General features: G+C 48.3%; 1 protein-coding gene across 2 annotated transcripts in view; it reads right to left on the bottom strand.

Annotated features, from left to right (window-relative positions):
• LOC144738121 (adhesion G protein-coupled receptor F5-like) overlaps nt 1–17,832 on the bottom strand; it is a 73,901-nt gene extending 56,069 nt beyond the window's left edge. Inside the window, exons 1-4 of one of the 2 annotated variants that reach the window (XM_078621042.1) lie at nt 17,617–17,832; nt 16,658–16,767; nt 15,573–15,634; nt 14,590–14,726 (exon numbers count right to left, since the gene is read on the bottom strand). In XM_078621042.1, the coding sequence (XP_078477168.1) occupies nt 14,590–14,726; nt 15,573–15,634; nt 16,658–16,696 (238 nt within the window). In that variant the 5' untranslated portion in view covers nt 16,697–16,767; nt 17,617–17,832. Of the gene's footprint in view, nt 1–14,589; nt 14,727–15,572; nt 15,635–16,657; nt 16,768–17,414; nt 17,585–17,616 lie in introns of those variants that run through there. The other variant, XM_078621041.1, reaches the window with a different exon arrangement.
• Between the last annotated feature and the right edge of the window lie 1,134 nt (nt 17,833–18,966).

Genomic DNA, 18,966 nt, shown 5'->3' with positions numbered 1-18,966 from the left:
GACCAATCAACTTCAAGGACAGTGCATATTATTATCAGTATCAGAGTTGCTTCTTTTTGTTTGCATTTTTGACTACTTGTGTTGTGGTTATTGCAAACATGATGCCTTGTATAAATGTGTCAGTTTTGTACCAGTTTAAAAGGGTAAAAACCAACTATTATATTTTGCCACTGGTAAAAGAGATCTCATAGTGTAAATGCTTACCCCGAGCTCTCAATACTCTGATATTGCACTGTGTTTGAGTTGTACGCCTTCTGGCGTCATCTGGTCCAACACCAATGGGGACTAGGCTCTAAAGAAAGCCGTCTCGGGTGTGGACCAATCAACTTCAAGGACAGTGCATATTATTATCATTATCAGAGTTGCTTCTTTTTGTTTGCATTTTTGACTAATTGTGTTGTGGTTATTGCAAACAGGATGCCTTGTCTTCTTGGTTCTTTCGGTAAAGTCACGTAGAAGGGAAGTAATAAAATAATAAAAAATAAAACAATTCTCACGACGTTTCGGCCACAACGCAAGCAGCCGTCCTCAGGCGAAGAATGAAACACCCCAAGCTTGGAGCGTATATTTAAGCTGGGTTAGAGGGGGGAGGTGGGAAGAAGAGCGCCTAAACAAAATAATTTGCATATGCAAATTATTTTGTTAATTTGCATATGCAAATTATTTTGTTAATTTGCATATGCAAATTATTTTGTTTAGGCGCTCTTCTTCCCACCTCCCCCCCTCTAACCCAGCTTAAATATACGCTCCAAGCTTGGGGTGTTTCATTCTTCGCCTGAGGACGGCTGCTTGCGTTGTGGCCGAAACGTCGTGAGAATTGTTTTATTTTTATTATTTTATTACTTCCCTTCTACGTGACTTTACCGAAAGAACCAAGAAGATGAATCCCTGCAGTCACGAAAGCTTTAAATCGAAAGGATGCCTTGTATAAAGGTGTTAGTTTTGTACCAGTTTAAAAGGGTAAAAACCTACTATTACACTTTAATATTAGTATGTACCGACCCTAGAGTAGTAAGTGCACACATTGGAGTGGGGGGGAGAGAAGAGGACATGACACTTGGATAAATTTACCGACAGGGTTGTGTGTATTTTTTTTGCATTTTGAACGCGAAGGAGAAATCCCCCCCACCCTCCACCGATGACGCGCGTGCGTTGCTAGGGGCAACCCCCCTGCAGCTTGGGCGGGGCATGGAGATAAATAAATAATGTGAAATCGCCAAAAAACGCTAATTTAATTCATTTAAAGGTGACGGACATCAAAAAGGAATAGCCTATTCCCACCGCGGGGCTTAGGGTGTGCTGGCCCACCGTTCGAGAGCCAAATCCCTCACAAGCACGTGCAGATATAAGAAAGTCTCCGCGTTGGTTACCGTCCCGCCAGCGGACAGGGTGGCGCTTCATCAAGCACTCGGGCAGATGGATGGGAGGCCGAAACTCCCCTCGCCGACCGCAGCGTGCTGCTGGCGTTGGCCAAAGCCGCCTCGATGCCCTTGTGCTCGAGAAACTGCAGGCATTGGCGCGGAGCCTGGAAGTCATCATACACGCCATCGACAATGACGACCTGTCCTCCCTCGCCGCCGCGAAGTGCATTCAAGCGCACTTACTCTCACAACGCGGGACAGGGCTGGTGGCGTGTGCCGCCCCTTGCAAGGTGCGGGGTACGCCAGAGGATGAGGAGCCTGCTCTCACCTGTGCCGCACCTCCGGCTGGGGGCTGAAGATGCGACGGTGCGGCGCGTCGGGTCGGCTAACCTCTCAACAACGGGATAGGACATAACCTTGGCTGGAATGCGGCCTCACCATTTGTTACAACTGTGGCCTGCCAGGCCACGTCTCGTCGGGGTGCCTTGTGCCGTGAAATCGTCCTGCCGGACAGCAACCCTCGTCCGGCCAACCGTCCTCCCCTCCAATCTCAGGCGAGTTGCGGCTCCTCACTCACTCGGCCCCTGATTCCACCTCACTCATCTCATCGAGCTGGTTCGTCTTCTTGCCGGCGTCAGTGGTGGGGGGTCTGGATTGTAACTGGCACCTCCGACCAGGTCAGCAGCCGCGGGGTCATCTGTTATCATCGGTTCCATCGAAGGGGTCCGTTATAGGATGCTCGTCGACACGGGAGCATCGGCGACCATCGTTTCAGAGCTTATTTATATTATTTTGCCCGATAAATGCCGTAGGTTATGCCCCATTGAGGTACCCTGCTACGCCGCGAACAGGGCTCATTGGGCATTATCGGCAAAATTACAGTGCAGGTCTGTATTGGGGATGTTAAGTTGACTGGCCCGATCCTCGTTTCCTTGTCCCTGGCCATTCATTGTTTGCTCGGAAATAATTTATTGGGTAAGATGCCCGTAAATATTCTCATTGATCTAGAATGCATTGAATTGCTGTCGGGCCGCCGGTTTACATTTTTGCCCTCCCTCACTTGGGTGTGCGCGGCCAACGCTACTGTACCAGCGCTCGCATCGAAAACAGTGCGTATTCCCCCTGGGGCACAAATGTTGGTCCGCTTGCGTTTACACAAGCCACTGGATTTGGCGGTGACTGCTGGGGGGATCCTCTTGTGACCCTCCAATAAGGCCGTCGGGGGATTGTCCCTGGTCGCGGCACATATCCTAGTGTCCACCACCCAGGAACCCTTCATCCAGGTTCTCAATGGCGGGTTGGAAACTTCTGTCGTTCAGCAAGGCACCGTGCTTGCGCATGCGTCCCCCACACTTTCCGGAAACTGTGTTGTGGGAAGTGCTGGGTGCGGGCCATGCACGCCGCCGCATACGCGTTCGGGCGAGAAGGGGCTCAATTTGATTTGCTCGGAGAATGGGGATTTGTCTGAGTCCCAACAGATTGAGCTGAAGGCACTTTTGCACGAATTCGTGGACGTTTTAAGTACGGGTAAATTTGATATCGGTCGTACCACGCTCTTGAGCCACCACATCAACACAGGCGATGCCACTCCCATCCGGCAGAAGGAGCACGTATGGCTAGCGGTTGAGGAGATGCTCACCATGGACATTATCTCACCATCCACCAGCCCATGGGGAGCCCCTATCGTGCTTGTTAAAAAACACGATGGCAGCTTGTGTTTTCGTGTTGATTTTTGCAGGCTCAATAAGATATCCGTGGTGGATGCTTACCCTCTCCCTCAGATGGACGACTCCCTGGATGCCCTAGCGGGTGCCCACTATTTTTCCACTTTGGATCTTCTGTCCGGGTTTTGGCAGTTGTCGCTCGACGAGGCCTCTAGGGCCGAAACAGCCTTCCGCGCACCTCAGGGCCTGTTCGAATTTAATCGGCTCCCGATGGGACTCCACTCTACGCTGGCTACATTCCAATGGTTAATGGAACTAGTCCTAGTTGGACTCCAGTGGGACTCATGCTTAATATATCTAGACAATGTTATCGTCTTCAGTCGTACGTTCGAAGAACATCGAGCGATTACGTGCTGTCTTCCTCAAAATGTGCGCGGCAAATCTCAAATTTAAGCCGCAAAAGTGCCACCTGCTTCAAAAATCCACGTGCTACCTCGGTCATATTGGTAGTGAATCGGGCATTGCGACGGACCCCGACAAGACTGCATGTGTTCGAACCTGGCCGACCCCCACGTTGGTGGAGCAGGTGCGGAGTGTTATAGATTTCTCGTCATATTATTGCCGTTTTGTCACTGGGTTTGCTACCATCGTGAAGCCCCTCCACGCGTTGACAGCTAAGGGACAGAAATTATATTGGGGGGAAGAGGAGGCCGCATTTGTTGCGCTCTAAAACGCCCTGGTGAATGCCCCTCCCCTCCGCTACTCTGACTTTGCTGCGTCGTTCGTCCTTGATACGGACGCGAGCAGTCCTGTCCCAGGTTGTCAACGGGGTGGAGCGTGTTGTTGCATACGACAGCATGGTGTTGTCGCCGGCCAAACAATTCTATTGTGTCATGCCGAGAACTCCTGGCGATCGTTTTTTTTGTCCAACAGTATCACCCCTATTTGTATGGCAGGCACTTTTCGGTGCAGTCTGACCACACAGCGCTGCAATATGAGCTGCAGGTTGTTCAGCCATCAGGCCAACTTTCGCGTTGGCTGGAGGTCCTCCAGGATTACTCCTTCATTGTGTCCTACCAGAAGGGCACCCAGCATATGAACGCAGATGCCCTGTCGCGACTGCCACCTGCTCATTGCTGCGTCGGCTGAGGTAGCCTCCTCTGGTGCAGCCGACAATCTCGTTGTGTTTGACGCTGTCCTTGGTCTCGACCTCGCGGAATAGGGGCAACCTCCAGATGGAGGATGCCTCTCTCCTTAAATTGCAGCGCCGTGCCACTGCGGAGGAGGGGCAAAGACCGGGGGGGCATAGCCTTGGTCGTCCTGAGGGATGGCCTGTTGTTGTGCTGGAACGGTGGTCTGCGCCGCTACAATGTTGTTGTGCCCACTGCCCTGCGGGGTTGTATGGGCGGTGCACGAACGGCTATTGCACTTGGGCGTGTACAAAACCCTTGCCACACTCCAGCTCGACTTTGTTTGTCCAGGTATGGCAGAGGATGCAGCCGATTTATTGAAAGGTTGCATGCACTGTGCGCGGAGGAAGCACCGAGCGAGACCCTGTTGCCCACCCTTGCAATCTATTCAGGTTTCCCGCGTTAACGAGTTGGTTGCTCTTGACATCCTGGGTCCGTTTCCCATTATCCCCCGGGGTAACAAAATATTTGCTGGTTGGCGTGGATTAATTCTCACGCTAACCGATGGCCTGGCCGCTCCCCAACCAGTCGGCAGCGGCTATCACCGAGGCTTTCCTCCATGGCTACATCATGAACAACAAGGGGGCTGCTGTGTGCCTTTTAACCGGTCAAGGGAAAAAATATTAATCCAAATTGCTGTGGGAGGTGTGCGACTTATGGGGCACTAAGAAAATTCGTACCTAACCATACCACCCCCAGACACATGGTATGGTGGAGTGCTTGCACAAGTCTCTGACTTCGATGCTGAGCCATTGGATCAACGAGTCCCAACTTGACTGGGACTTGCAGGTGCCCTGAGTCCTCACTGCCTACCGTATGACACTTCACATGTCCCCTGGCTATTCGCCGTAATTTTTTATGTACGGCAGGGATCTTAACCCCCCTATTGAAGCCCAACTTCGTGGCACGCCAAACAAGGCCAAATCTAAGCTTTTGGATTCCATGCGGTTTAACCTCCAAAAGCTGTCGGAAGTGCGTGCGGCTTCTAGAGTGAATTCCAATTTGCGGCAATTGGCCATCGAGCGTCTACGGGGTCTCTGGGTGACAGAGCCTGGCTCCACTGCCCACAGGTACCTGTGGGAACGTCACCAAAATTGTTTAAACCATGACGAGGACCTGTCGATGTCATTCGAGTCGTCTGACCGCAGTGCGTCCAGATTCGGTCGGGGCGGCAGAGCTGGTCCATTCACCCATCGCGCCTTAAGCCCTTCATCGCTCCGCGTGAACTCATCCCATCTCCACAATGCAGGGGCCGAGTGAATGACGTGCCAGACGTGCCGAGGTGCGTGGCCACAGAAGTTGGTCCTCAGCCGAGTCCTGTGTTGCCACCTTCAGGTGCCGCGCGACTGACGCCGCCCGAGCCGCCTCCTGCTCTGGCTACCCGGCCTCCGGGCGATGTTAACCCGTCCGCCCAGCCGACTGATCCCAGGGAGGAGCCGGGTTCGTCGGTGCACTTGCAGGTTTCCCCTGGAACCTCCAGAGAGGAAGAGGCCGCCTCCCTTGGGGGCCCAGCTACGCAGACCCAATATAAATCTCAGCGGATTTTGTGACCCCCATACGCACGCTCCCACACTGTTCCTCGATTGTTGCACTCGGCGGGCCGCATCGGCTATTGGATGATCCTGGCCATTGTCGTGCTTGCGGGTGATGGTGGGAGCTGGTGCTGTTAAGCGGGGTTCTGAATTTGTTTACCCCTCTCCTTCTTTTCCTCCTCTCCCATTGATGTAGATTGTGTATAATTTATATATTGTATAGGTGGGCTGGGGTATTTATGTTGTTACTATGGTCATATATGTAGACACTACTGACTCTTTTTACCGTAGGGAGTGTAGACTTACTGACTCTATTGTATGTAGGTTGTGTAGACAAATATGTAGATACTACTGACTATTGTATGTAGGGTGTGTAAGCATATATGTGATACATTTATTTATTATTTACATATACAGCGGACTGTCGATTATCCACGTGCAGTTTATACGATTTGTGGATTAACCGCACGTCTGAGATTTTGACGTAAATTAATAACCCATGGGAATTTCCCTTGAGCCTAATTAATAATCTAAACACAGTTATACAACATAGTTATTCTTAGAAATATTCATTACAAGTCACACAGTGCTTCAACCGAGTAAATATGTTGCTCCAGTTAATCTGAAATCCACATGATCACCCCTATAGTACAGTAGTTGCCATTAATTTACAACAGTTGTCAGAGTTTAATTGATGTCCGATTGGTTGTGGCTCTGCTTTCATCCACTTTGTGACTGAGTTAGGATTCATGTGTGATTGGCTGCGGCTCTCTATCGTCCACTTAGTGGGCTGAGTTTTATTCAAGTCTGATTGGCTGTAGCTCTGCAATCATCCACTTAATGGGCTGAATTTTATTATTGTCTGATTTGCTGTGGCTCTCTATTACCCACTTAATGAGCTGAGTTTGATTGATGTCTGATGGGCTGTAGCTCTGCTATCATCCACTCATTGGGCTGAGTTTGATGTTGATTGGCTGTAGCTCTGCTATAATTCACTAAGTGGGCTGAGTTCGAATGATGTCTGATTGGCTGTGGCTCTCCTATCATCCACTTCGTGGGCTAAGTTTTATTCATGTCTGATGGGCTGTGGCCCTGCTATAATCCAATCAGTGGGCTGAGTTTGATGTTGATTGGCTGTAGCTCTGCTATCATCCACTCAGTGGGCTGAGTTTGATTGATGTCTGGTTGGCTGTCGCTCTGATATCATCCACTTAGTGTGCTGAGTTTGATTGATGTTAATTGGCTGTGGCTCTACAATCATCCACTTTGTGGACTGGGTTAGGATTGATGTCTGATTGGCTGCGGCTCTCTATCATCCACTTAGTGGGCTGAGTTTTATTCAAGTTTGATTGGCTGTAGCTCTTGCAATCATCCACTCAGTGGACTGAGTTCGAATGATGTTAATTGGCTGTGGCTCTGCTATCATACACTTCGTGGGCTAAGTTTTATTCATGTCTGGTTGGCTGTCGCTCTGCTATCATCCACTTAGTGTGCTGAATTTGATTATTGTCTTATTGGCTGCGGATATCTATCATCCACTGAGTGGGCTGAGTTTGATTGATGTCTGATGGGCTGTGGCCCTGCTATCATCCAAATCAGTGGGCTGAGATTGATCCATGTCTGATTGGCTGTGGCTCTCTGTCATCCACTCAGTGGGCTAAGTATTATTGATGTTAATTGGCTGTGGCTCTACTATCATCCAATTTGTGGACTGAGTTAGGATTGATGTCTGATGGGCTATGAATCTCCTATCATCCACTTAGTAGGCTGAGTTTGATTATTGTCTGATGGCTGCGGCTCACTATCATCCACTTAGTAGGCTGAGTTTGATTATTTTCTGATTGGCTGTGGCTCTCGATCATCCACTTCGTGGGCAAAATTTTATTCATGCCTGATTGGCTGTGGCTCTGCTATCATCCACTTAGTGGCCTGAGTCTTCTGCTGGGTGGGAGACAGGAAAGTGTCATCACTGAGCATGTGCATCATTGATCGATCGTTTGTATTCGTTCATTAACAAACTCAATTGTCTTAAGTACATTTTAAACGTTTGGTTTTTTGGCATTGAGATCCGTGGAAATACCTACTATAATCACCCAGGAATGTCTGTCCTTAACGCTCGTGACGTCACACCACATCAACCAGCCCCCTCCATTAATATTCATGAATAGGTGACGTATTCCAAATGGACACTCCCCCCCCCCCTCCCATTATTATTAGCTCCTATAATGAGCCAAGAATGTCTGTGTACAACGCTTGTAACGCCACTCCACGTCGACCTGCCCTCTCATTAATGATAATGAACAGGTTACGTCTTCCACATGGACCCCCCCCTCATTAATAATCATGAGCAGTTGACGTCACTCCACATTGAGAACCCTCATTAATAATCATGAGAAGGTGACGTCACTACACATCTAACAGCATCCCTCATTAATAATCAATAACAGGTGACGTTCTCCAAATTCACACTCCCCATTCATAATAATTAGCGGCTGACGTCACTCCACATTGGGGGCCGAGGCGCCTCCTCCCCCCTCTTCGGCGTCAACTTACAACCCTCACTACAAAGGCAGAACCCTCACGTCACGCGATCTCCGTCACGTTGTTGTTGAAACATCAAAGTAAAACGGACGTCATGATGAACAAGGGATTATAACCTTAAAATGAAATAGGTCTGTTTCACCGCACCCTTATAAATTGCACACGAATTAATGCAATGAATACCACGTCGCGTCTGCTTTCTGCTTGCAAGTTTCAGATTTACTGCAATACACCAGTCCTTGGACGGGCAAAAGGCTCGTAGTTCATATTTTTGGATTATCGGTCATGTTTGAATTATCCACGCTGTCCTCCCCATCATTCGTGTGGATAATCGAGAATTGTACAGTACGTATATATTTAGTGATTTGCTCACCATTGTCTCTATTTTGAACTCATATCGTTCGTTGTTTGTGTGTTGTGTTTTTTTGTTGTAAATATTGCTTACTCCGTACCCCATACTGGACATCCGTAGCAAATAAAAAGCTTCATTGCTCATCGGATTCATCCTCCTCCAATCTAAATGAAGATTCACCTTGGTCTACCAATCTCTTCACGGTCTTGCCCCACCATAACTTGCCACTCTTGTATCTTTCTCTGTCGCCTTCTCGCCGTCAGCATTGTCAATCTTTGCTATCTCTCTATTTCTGTTTCTCCTCCTGCTTGTGCTCAATTCATGCTTTTCTCTTTCTCTCTCTTCTTGCACAACCCTTCACTGGAACCAACGTATCTGTCTCCACGTTAAGCAGTCATCTTCGCTCACTAAGTTTTCACTCCTCACTCAAAACGCATACTTACAGCGACTCCTCTACTTACGAACAAGTGACTTAATAACTTTCAGAGATATGCACAAACCTAGACCGTATGTCCAGTTGCCTGTTGGGAACCGAAAGTTGATCCTGTTTGCAATAAATGGCGCAGGTGGCATCTTCATCTGCAGAACAAAATAAACCAGTCGCATCTACATCTACAGAACATGATGAACCAGTAGCATTTAAATCTGCATAACATGATGAACCAATGGCATCTACATCTCCAGAACATGAAGAACCAGTAGCATCTACATCTGTTATACGTGAAGAACCACTGGCATCTACAGAACACGAAAAAACAGTGGCATCTGCATAAAGTGAAGAACCACTGGTATCTACATATGCAGAACGTGAAGAACCAGTGGCATCTACATCTGCAGAACAAAGAATCCGTGGAATTTACATCTGCAGAACACGAAAAGCCAGTGGCATCTACATCTACAGGATATTGTATAACTTTTAAAGCCATTCCCCGTGTTTAGTGTACATGCTGTAAAATATGTTTGGAAACAACAGGAGTAATGTTGGACTTATGAACAAATCGACTTACAAACAGAGCTCTGAAACCTAACTCGTTTGTAAGTAGAAGTGACCCTGTATTGTCCCCTAACTCACCCCACGACCCCCCTTAAACTCACCCTCATAACCACTTCCGCTACTATCCCTCCTTCATATTCTCATACAGCTACCACTCGTCAACCCCATTAATACAATCCATCTTCTTATATATAAAAGTCTCCGTGCGCTCGCGCTTGCGGAGGATTTGGCTCTCGGACGATGGGGTTTAAGACCGAAATCATTTGCCAGGCGGCACGCCCTAAGCGCCGTGGTGGGAATAGGCTATTCCGTTTTCCCGTCCGTAAACTTTAAAGTAGTTTAATTAACACATTTGTGCCGTTTCTATTATTCATTATTTACTTATTGCGCGACATCGACCGTACCAAGTTACGCCAATTGCGTGGGAGGGGGCAGACCCTGCCAAGTGATGTGCGTTCGCTCCAGCTCACGGGAGACATTTTCTTTTACGTGTTTTACAGTCAACACGTACACACATAACGCTGCGGATATTTATTCACAGTGTCATGTCCTCTTCACCCCCCCCCCCCCCCCCAACACGATGCGTTCAGTTTATACTACAGACTTCGTAGATAATATTTTACTGCTTACATACCATTATTCTTGCACGGGCGCCGGATGTTGGAGAGGGGGTAGCGGCCCAGCCCCTAGCCTGGCAACGTGCCAACTCCGCGCCTCGCCAATGTAGGCCAGGACGGGGGCTACGCATCACACAAGGCCTCAACACGCCTATGCTAAGTACAATTTTCATTGCTTCTTACGCTAACAACTCAAGTTCATTGTTTATTATTGTTAAACACATTAGTTGACAAACATTACAATAATAATGTTTGTGTGCAGATAAAAACTCAGCTTCATTGTTTACCATTATGAAACAAGTTCACAGATGTTACAATAATTATGTTTGCGTGAAGATAACAACTCTAGTTCATTGTTACCATTATGATACGAGTTGACATGTTACAATAATTATGTATAGGTACACAAAACTCTTTTTGGATTTTTGGGTTGCTCAATTTCCCCTTTTTTTGCTGCGCTTTTATAACGCTGCCACTGTCAACTGCCAGTCTGTGATTTCTGCTTATTTCTTAAATGCATTTTTATTGTTTCCATCGCTCACGTCACGCTATTTACTCATACGTAGTACTGCGATACTGATAGCTGTGCCATCATCGGGGATTGCTGTGCCCGTCGATGTGTGTGTGTGAGTCCATGTGTGTCTTTGAGTCCATATGTGTGTGCGTGTAGAGCCATGCGTGTCTTTAACTCCATGTGGGTGTCTTTTTCGAACGGACAACGTCAAAGTGTTTATGTGTGTGTTAGTCCATTTGTGTGTGTCAGTCGATCTGTGTGTGTGTACGTCGATGTGTATGTCAGTCCATATGTGTGTGTTAGTCCACATGTGTGTGTAAGTCTATACATGTGTGTGTCACTCGATGTGTGTGTGTGTAAGTCAATGCGTCTGTGTGTGAGTCCATATGTATGTGTTAATCCATGTCTGTGTATCTAAAGTAGATATATGTGTCACAGTCCATATGTGTATGTGTGTATGTCAGTATATGTATGTGTAAGTTCATGTGTGTGTGTCTTAGTCCATATGTGTGTGTGTGTAAGTACATATGTGTGTTCTTGGTTCTTTCGGTAAAGTCACGGAGAAGGAAAATAGTAAAATAATAAAAATAAAACATAATAAAATAATTCTCATGACGTTTCGGCCACAACGCAAACAGCCGTCTTCAGGTGGAGAAAAGGTCTGTCGAGAAGGCAGAGTCTGAATCTCTGCCTTAATTTTATAATGTTTTATTTTTATTATTCTATTATTTTCCTTCTACGTGACTTTACCGAAAGAACCAAGAAGATGAATCCCTGCAGTCACGAAAGCTTTAAATCGAAATTTACATATGTGTGTTTATGTCAATGTGTTTTGTCCACGTATTGCTGTGTGCGAGTCAGTGTGTGTGAGTCGCTGTATGTGTGTACGTCCATATATGTGCGTGCAACTCCATGTGTGTATATCTCAAGTGGATGTCTGTGTGACAGTCCACATGTGTATGTGTGTGTACGGCAATGTGTGTGTCACTCTATGTATGTGTGTGTGTCGCTGTATGTGTGTACGTCGATATGTGTGTGTAACTCCATGTGTGCGTATCTCAAGTACATGTCTATGTGTGTGTATGTGTGTACGTCGATATGTGTGTGTAACTCCATGTGTGCGTATCTCAAGTACATGTCTATGTGTGTGTCAGTCCATATGTGTGTGTGTGTCTCAGTCCATGTGCGTGTGTGTTAGTCGCTGTGTGTGCATGCCTCCATGTTAGTCAGTGTAACTCCATTTTTTTGTGTGTCTGTAGGTCCATGTGTGCATCTTAGTCTATGCGTGTGCTTTATTGACCTGCTCAAGGCCTATGATACCATCAGTAGACCTGGCCTCTGGGTTGCTCTTAGTTCTTTCCGAGTCCCGAACCCACTCATCACCATCCTTAAGGACCTTCATGATGGTGAGCGGCCCCGCGTCTTAACTACGTGGCCGTGAGTCAGAGCCATTCCCTTTACACCTTGGGGTGCAACAGGGATGTCCTCTGGCTCCCACATTGGACCACGTAGTTCGTCGAGCCTTCAATGCCTGTACCGGAAGAATTCCCATCTGCTACAGATACAATGGGAGGCTGATCGATGCCCGGGTGCGGTCAAGGGATGGCTCCCTATTGCTCAACCACGTTATGTATGCCGATGATCTGCTAATGGCTGCTCACTCGGAGGAGGAGTTCGAGGTGCTGCTGCTGAACCTGGAGCTTGCCACCAACAGGTGGGGCCTTACCATCAGCCCAACCAAAGCTAAGCACCTGCCTGGCTATATTGTACCATCGGACACTCCACCCCCACAACTCCCAATTGGTGATGGGCCAGTTGTGGAGACAGTGGAGAGTTTCCCTGGGCAGTGTGCTAATGACCGGCTCTGGTTTAATAGCAGAGGTCTCACTTCGAATCAGTCGAGCTGCAGTATCTTTTCATTGGCTGCGTAACACTGTGTGGAAGCTACCTGGTCTATCACTCCGTACGAAGCTTCATGTGTTCTCGGCCACGGTCATTCCCTCCCTTCTCTACGCTTGCGAAACTTGGACCCCCCTAATGGAACATCTTCGCACGTTAGAAACATTTAGGCTGGCCTGCCTACGATCCATCCTGGCTTTAACCAGGCTGCATTGTGTGAGGAGCTCACAAATCCTTGAAAGATGTGCACAAAGTCCCATCGGTGACCTCCGGCAAGCAAGGCTGCGTTGCCTGAGTCATGTAGCCCGCATGGCCAGCCACCGCATGCCTAAACAGCTTTTGTTCCGCCGGATCGAGGGGGCTAAATGGGTGTGGCACGGGCTGGAGAAGACATGGAGTTATGTGCTACAGGAAGACTTGGAGCTGAGTCCACTTGCGGATGACTGGTACCAGCCGTGTCAAGATCGGCCACTGTGGAGGCTCCTGAAAGACGCTACTGGCCAGTTGGAGGCAGTCACCCTCCAACAACAACGGAGGGCAGAGGAGCGACGCTCACAACAACGAGCGGAGCGCCGGGTGGCTAAAGCACAGAAAGTTGCCACAGTAGGGGCCACAGGTGCTGCATCAGCCAGTTGTCTCAGTCAGTCGACCTGTGCCATCTGGGTTTGCCCCGTCACCTCTTTTCAGCGGGCGTTCGACACTTCACGTGGCCTCAAGGTGCACATAGCCTGGCACAAGCGTTGTTGTGACGTCACCGCCACTTAGTGGCGAATGGCGGTTGTTGTTGTTCAGTCTATGTATGTATGTGCGAGTCCATTTGTGCGTGTAACTCTATTTTTGTGTATCAATGGATTTGCTTGTGTAACTACATGTGTCTGCCTTTTTCACCCGGGCAACGCGGGTACTAACCGCTAGTTCCTCATAATTTACTGCCATTAATTTCTCTTTCATTGAATCCACGCAGCATCACCATCATCACAGATTCGCCTCCAATTGCTTCCTCTCATCTACTTCATTAACCTCATCTCCACCATCACATTGATATGGTATGTACCCTTGTTAATGCTGTGTAAAACGCCTTGGTTAAGGCACTAAACATTCCTTAAAGATAAGATGAGATTCTGACTCTGAATAAAGTGATGACGTATGTTTACCATTGAAATCCAGTTTACCATTGAAATCCAGTTGACCATGGAAATCCAGTTGACCACGGAAGTCCAGTTTACCACGGAATTCCAGTTTACTATGGAATTCCAGTTTACCATGGAAGTCCAGTTTATCATGGAAGTCCAGTTCACTGTAGTCATCCAGTTCACCATGTGAGTTCAGTTTACTATGGAAGTCCATTTACCATAAGAGTCCAGATTATCATGGAAGTCCAGTTTAACATAAGAGTTCATATTACCATGGGAGTCCAGTTTAACACAAAGGCTTTCACAACCGATAAGATCCATAATTAGCAAGGTTTGTCGCATAAACAAAACATTCCATTTCGTTACTAGTTCAGCACACGGGTGTTTTGCAGAGAAAAGCCGACAGTTTTGACCATCCATCTGGCTCTCCGCCTGATGTTCCTAGTTGTAATTACCGGCGAAACGTCACAGTACTCGAATTGAAAATGTTGTAGTGGGTTTACTCTCCAACACCCAACCGGTTAGTGCAGTACTATTAACGAATTGTCCACGTTTGGTTCACATGACAAACCCCTTACTGATTGTCTGTGTCAAGTCGTGGTGGCGGGTTTAACGACACATTGATATTTACGCGATCAAAGCCAGCAAAAAAAACTCTATTGTGGATGGCGATGTACTTGAGAAAACGACGCTAAACAGGTGGGGGAGAGACATAGTCCCGGGAGGAGGGGTATTTCTGCATTGTACTGTGACGGTGTCAGCTCTGTTGGAAACCACCCTCCTCTGCCATACCGTTGACGTTGAAGGATCGGCGGACTCGTATTGCGGACGCAATCAGAGCATCGATGGCAACGGAGGTCATGGTGATGACCTCCGTGGCAGTGAGGTTGTAGCCGCCAACCTCCACGAATGCCAGGACACTGCCAGACCTGAGAGAGGGAGAGACAACGCGCATTGGTGATGGGATCGCATGTAATTTAGCGAGGTGGGTGAACGGGTTAGGTAAGCAGGTACGGTCGTGGGAAGGTGGGTGAGTAAATGAGTGGGTGAGTCAGTGGGTTAGTGAGTGGATGAGTTGGTGGGTTAATAAGGGATTTAGTGAGTTAGCGAGTGGGTTACTAATTGAGTGTGTTTGTGAGTGGGTTGTTGAGTGGGTCTGTGGGTTGGATAATGGGTTAGTGGGTGGGTTAAAAAGTGAGTGAGTGGGTGAGTGAATATATACTTGAATATAAGACAGGTAGGAGTCTAGGAATAACCCGTGGAATGGGAGACACGCATGGGTGGAGGGTCCACAGTAGGACTGCTAGGAGACTCTATTAACTAGCTATAAATTACCTAGAACTAACTATAACTCCGTTATTTCACCGGTAGCGTCCACTGACCTATGTAGCTCTTTTTAGAAGCGACCTGGCCACAAATGATAGGTCAGTGAAGAGGCTTATCACGTGGACATGTATAGCAGCAGCCAAATCCTCTTAAAGCTTATTTCTAAATGTGGAGAGAAACCCCGATGGAACAGTAGAAAAATCCACGCGACCACGGAGAAAGAGACAAAAAAACTCCAAATATACAGCATTGCGGTATGGTTGGGATCGAACCCACGACGTCCTGTGTACCAGGCGAGGTAGTTAACATATCCTACCCACCAAAGCTTGAGCAGTGCTGAGTCTATGGTGCAGTGTTGGGTCTATGGTGCAGTGGTGCTCGATACACAGGGGAAGTTGATTCCAGTGAAGGGAGCGCAAGGATCGAGATGGGACCTGAACAATACTCACTCAAAGTTTGTGATCGCAGCTTTAACGAAACGGGATCCAATTCTTTGATAGGATCTGGATAGCTGTAGATGGAAGGAAAGACATCGTCGTCAGCAACATCAGAGTCACAGGGTACATACCAGCCAAGCAGCATTACAGGGCAGGGCCATTACAGTACCGGGGACTGTCCACCGGCTTTTTGCAAAATATAGCCGAAGCGAGTCGCATAATACACTATAAATTACATGTTGATACACTATGCACGACGTGTATAATACATTACACACTACACTATACACTGCATGTATAAGGGGCTTGTTATCAGCACTGAACACTACGACTGCTACCACCACTGCACACTACGACTGCTACCACCACTGAACACTCCAACTGCTTTCACCACTGAACAATATGACTGCTTTCACCATTGAACAATATGACTGCTTTCACCACTGAACAATATGACTGCTTTCACCACTGAACAATATGACTGCTTTCACCACTGAATACTACGACTGCTATCACCACTGACCACTATGACTGCTTTCACCACTGAACAATATGACTTCTATCATCACTGAACGCTATGGCTGCTATCATCATTGATCACTACGACAGCTTTCACCACTGAACACTATCACGGCTATCATCACTGAACACTATGAATGCTGCCCCATTGAACACTGCGACTGCTATCACCACTGAACAATGCAACTGCTATAATCAGTGAACACATTGACTGCTATCACTATCGCTATCCAAATGGGGCACTGTCGTGGCCAAGATATGTGATTTCTCTCGTCTGGTATTCAGGAGAAAATGGGTTCGATCTGAATCCTAATGATGCCTGTTTATTTGGAGTTGGCATATTCTCCCCGTGGTCACGTCGATATTTATCCGGTTCTTCCAGTTTGTTCCTCCACATTTCGAATCGAGATGCATTCAGAGTATTCGGGTGCCGCTCTAAATCTCCGCTTGCTGTGCCACTTTGTTAATCTATCATTCGTGATAGCCCAGTCACTTCTGAAAAAGAGCAATATAGCTCAGTGGACTTTTATCTGGTGAAATAAAACCTCGTTGTAGTTCATAGGTCGCAGATCACTTACACTGGGTAGGAGTTTGTCCGACATGCTCTTGTAAGCCATTGAGTTGGGGTCATTCAAGGCAGAGTTGAAGACTTCGTTTATTGTCAGTGTCACATGGAATGTCTTGAGGTCTGTGGGAGATACAGACAAAGATCCCCCGTGTGGACTTACCATGCTATTGGGGCAAGTAGTGTTAGTAGCGAGTAGCAACAGCGCCTCCGAAAGCTGGAACCGTGGCTCACGAGGTGGCGGGTGGCCAGCACCACGCCCACTCAGCCGCATTTGTCTCCACAGTGGCGATGTTTACTAAACACGACCGCACCAGGTACTTATTTGAGGTTCAGTGTGTGGGTGAATATACAACAAGAAGTGGCGGTGACATCACCACGGCACTTGTACCATGCCAGGTGCACTTTCTTTAGTGGCGAATATATATACACAGTACAGGGGTGAACATACAAACTCTACTCATTGACTCTCACTCTGTAGAACAGATAGGGATCATACAAACGACACTTACTCTGTAGAACAGAGGGAGATTATACAAACTCGACTCACTCACTCTGTACGAGAGGGGGAGATCATGCAAACTCTAATCACTCATTTTGTATAAGAGGGTGAGATCATACAAACTCCAATCACTCACTGTAGAACACGAGGAGATAATACAAACTCCACATTGAAAGGTGTCTGAGAAGGGAATAGAACGCAGGCCCATTGTTAATGTGAGGCACCAGTGTCACCACCATCGTGGCCTCCTCTGTGCCAACTTCGTCACCTTGGGGATTGTGGGAACTGCTCGCTGGAGTTGACCTGATGGTAGTTATTGCTTTGTTCAGGATTGGAGTGGTGTCGGTGGGGTTGCCGGTTGTGCACAGTGGCCGGGGCTTTCGCTTAGGCACACACTCAAACTCTGTCGGCGGCATCCCAATGATGCACGCGCAGGAGGACGAGTCAGTCCAGGAGTCGCACGCTCCCACCTGTCGACAAACCGCCTCGGTCCACGAAAACCCGGGGCTGCAGTAGCAACGCATCCGGGGCGTGGTCAGGCACCCTGAGTAGATGGGAGGTGGGGAGGCAAGAGAAGAGAAAGATGATGATGATGGTAGTGGTGGTGGGGAGCGGTGGTGTCGCAGTTAGTGCGCTGTGCTAGGAACCCGGCGACCCAAGTTCGAGTCCTGCTCACGGCCAACACCAGTGACAATTATCCATACTGGTCCTGGTCGTCTCCTAGATCGACTCAACCTGAAATGAGTACCTGGTGCAGTGTGTGAAAGACATCGCTACTGGGGAAACAAAGGCAGTCGGGCGTGGTGTTGGCCACCCTTCCCCCTCGTGTGCCGTGCCGGCCTTCGGAAGTGCTCGCTAACAGCACTTGCCTCAACATTATGTTAAGGCTACACGGGGGATCTTTGTCTTGGGGGGTGATGTTGTTCAAAGACACCCACAACATTTCCTTTGTATTTTTACGTCATTTTGCGCAGGGTGCTAACGTCTTTGCTTAAACGCACAGTGGTGGTGGTGGTAGGGGTGGCCGTGATAGTGGCAGTGGCGACGGTGGTGGCGGCGGTGGTAGTAGTGGCGGTTTGCACAGATGAATAAACTTCTTAAGGCACACACTGGTTTATTGTCTTTCTTACGACACAGTCCCTATCCACACACAGAGGGATATGCGGTTCCCTCACCCGTAGCCTAAGGAGGTACAGCCTCCATACCTAACGGGACCTACACACGGGTCTGGCTGCTAGCCTAGGGAGGTACAGCTTCCTAACTGGCGGGGACTAATCTCCGTCTACCCGCTACCCTAGCGTCCTCCGGCTGGGACCTCGGGGAGACTAGCGTGACCCATCGCTGGGTCGGTGGGTCTCCTGACCACAGGTCGCGCCGAGCCTCAGCTCTTACAAGAGCTGGAAGGCTGGGGAGCCAGGGTCCTGCCTGCCAGGACCTATTCTCCCCTTGACCACTGGTAACACTGAGCCTTAGCTCTTACAAGAGCTAGAAGGCTTGGTCCAGGGTCTTAGCTATCTTGAGCTGGCTTGAGTCTTCGTCTTGAGGAGACCTGTCGAGCGCTCCCCGCGCTCGCCCTTTTATACCCGTTTGTAACAGTCCTTATACAATCCCATGCTCCCTCGTGGGATCCTCCGATTGGTTCTCTAGAATCTGTGTTTTCGATCCTCTTTTACACTAACTGACCCTTGGCCGTTGGTCTGGCGGGAAAGTGTGTTTACGATCTGCTCCCGCCTTTTCCTGACCCCAGCCGTTGGTCCCAGAGCGGTAACACTGCATTCCCCTTTGATTACATAGTGCCCTGCAGGTTACCGAATAGAGTA

Source organism: Lampetra planeri, chromosome 77, assembly GCF_965212315.1.
Source record: "Lampetra planeri chromosome 77, kcLamPlan1.2.h2, whole genome shotgun sequence".
Lineage (NCBI taxonomy): Eukaryota > Metazoa > Chordata > Hyperoartia > Petromyzontiformes > Petromyzontidae > Lampetra > Lampetra planeri.
This window is presented reverse-complemented; position numbering and strand designations above follow the sequence as displayed.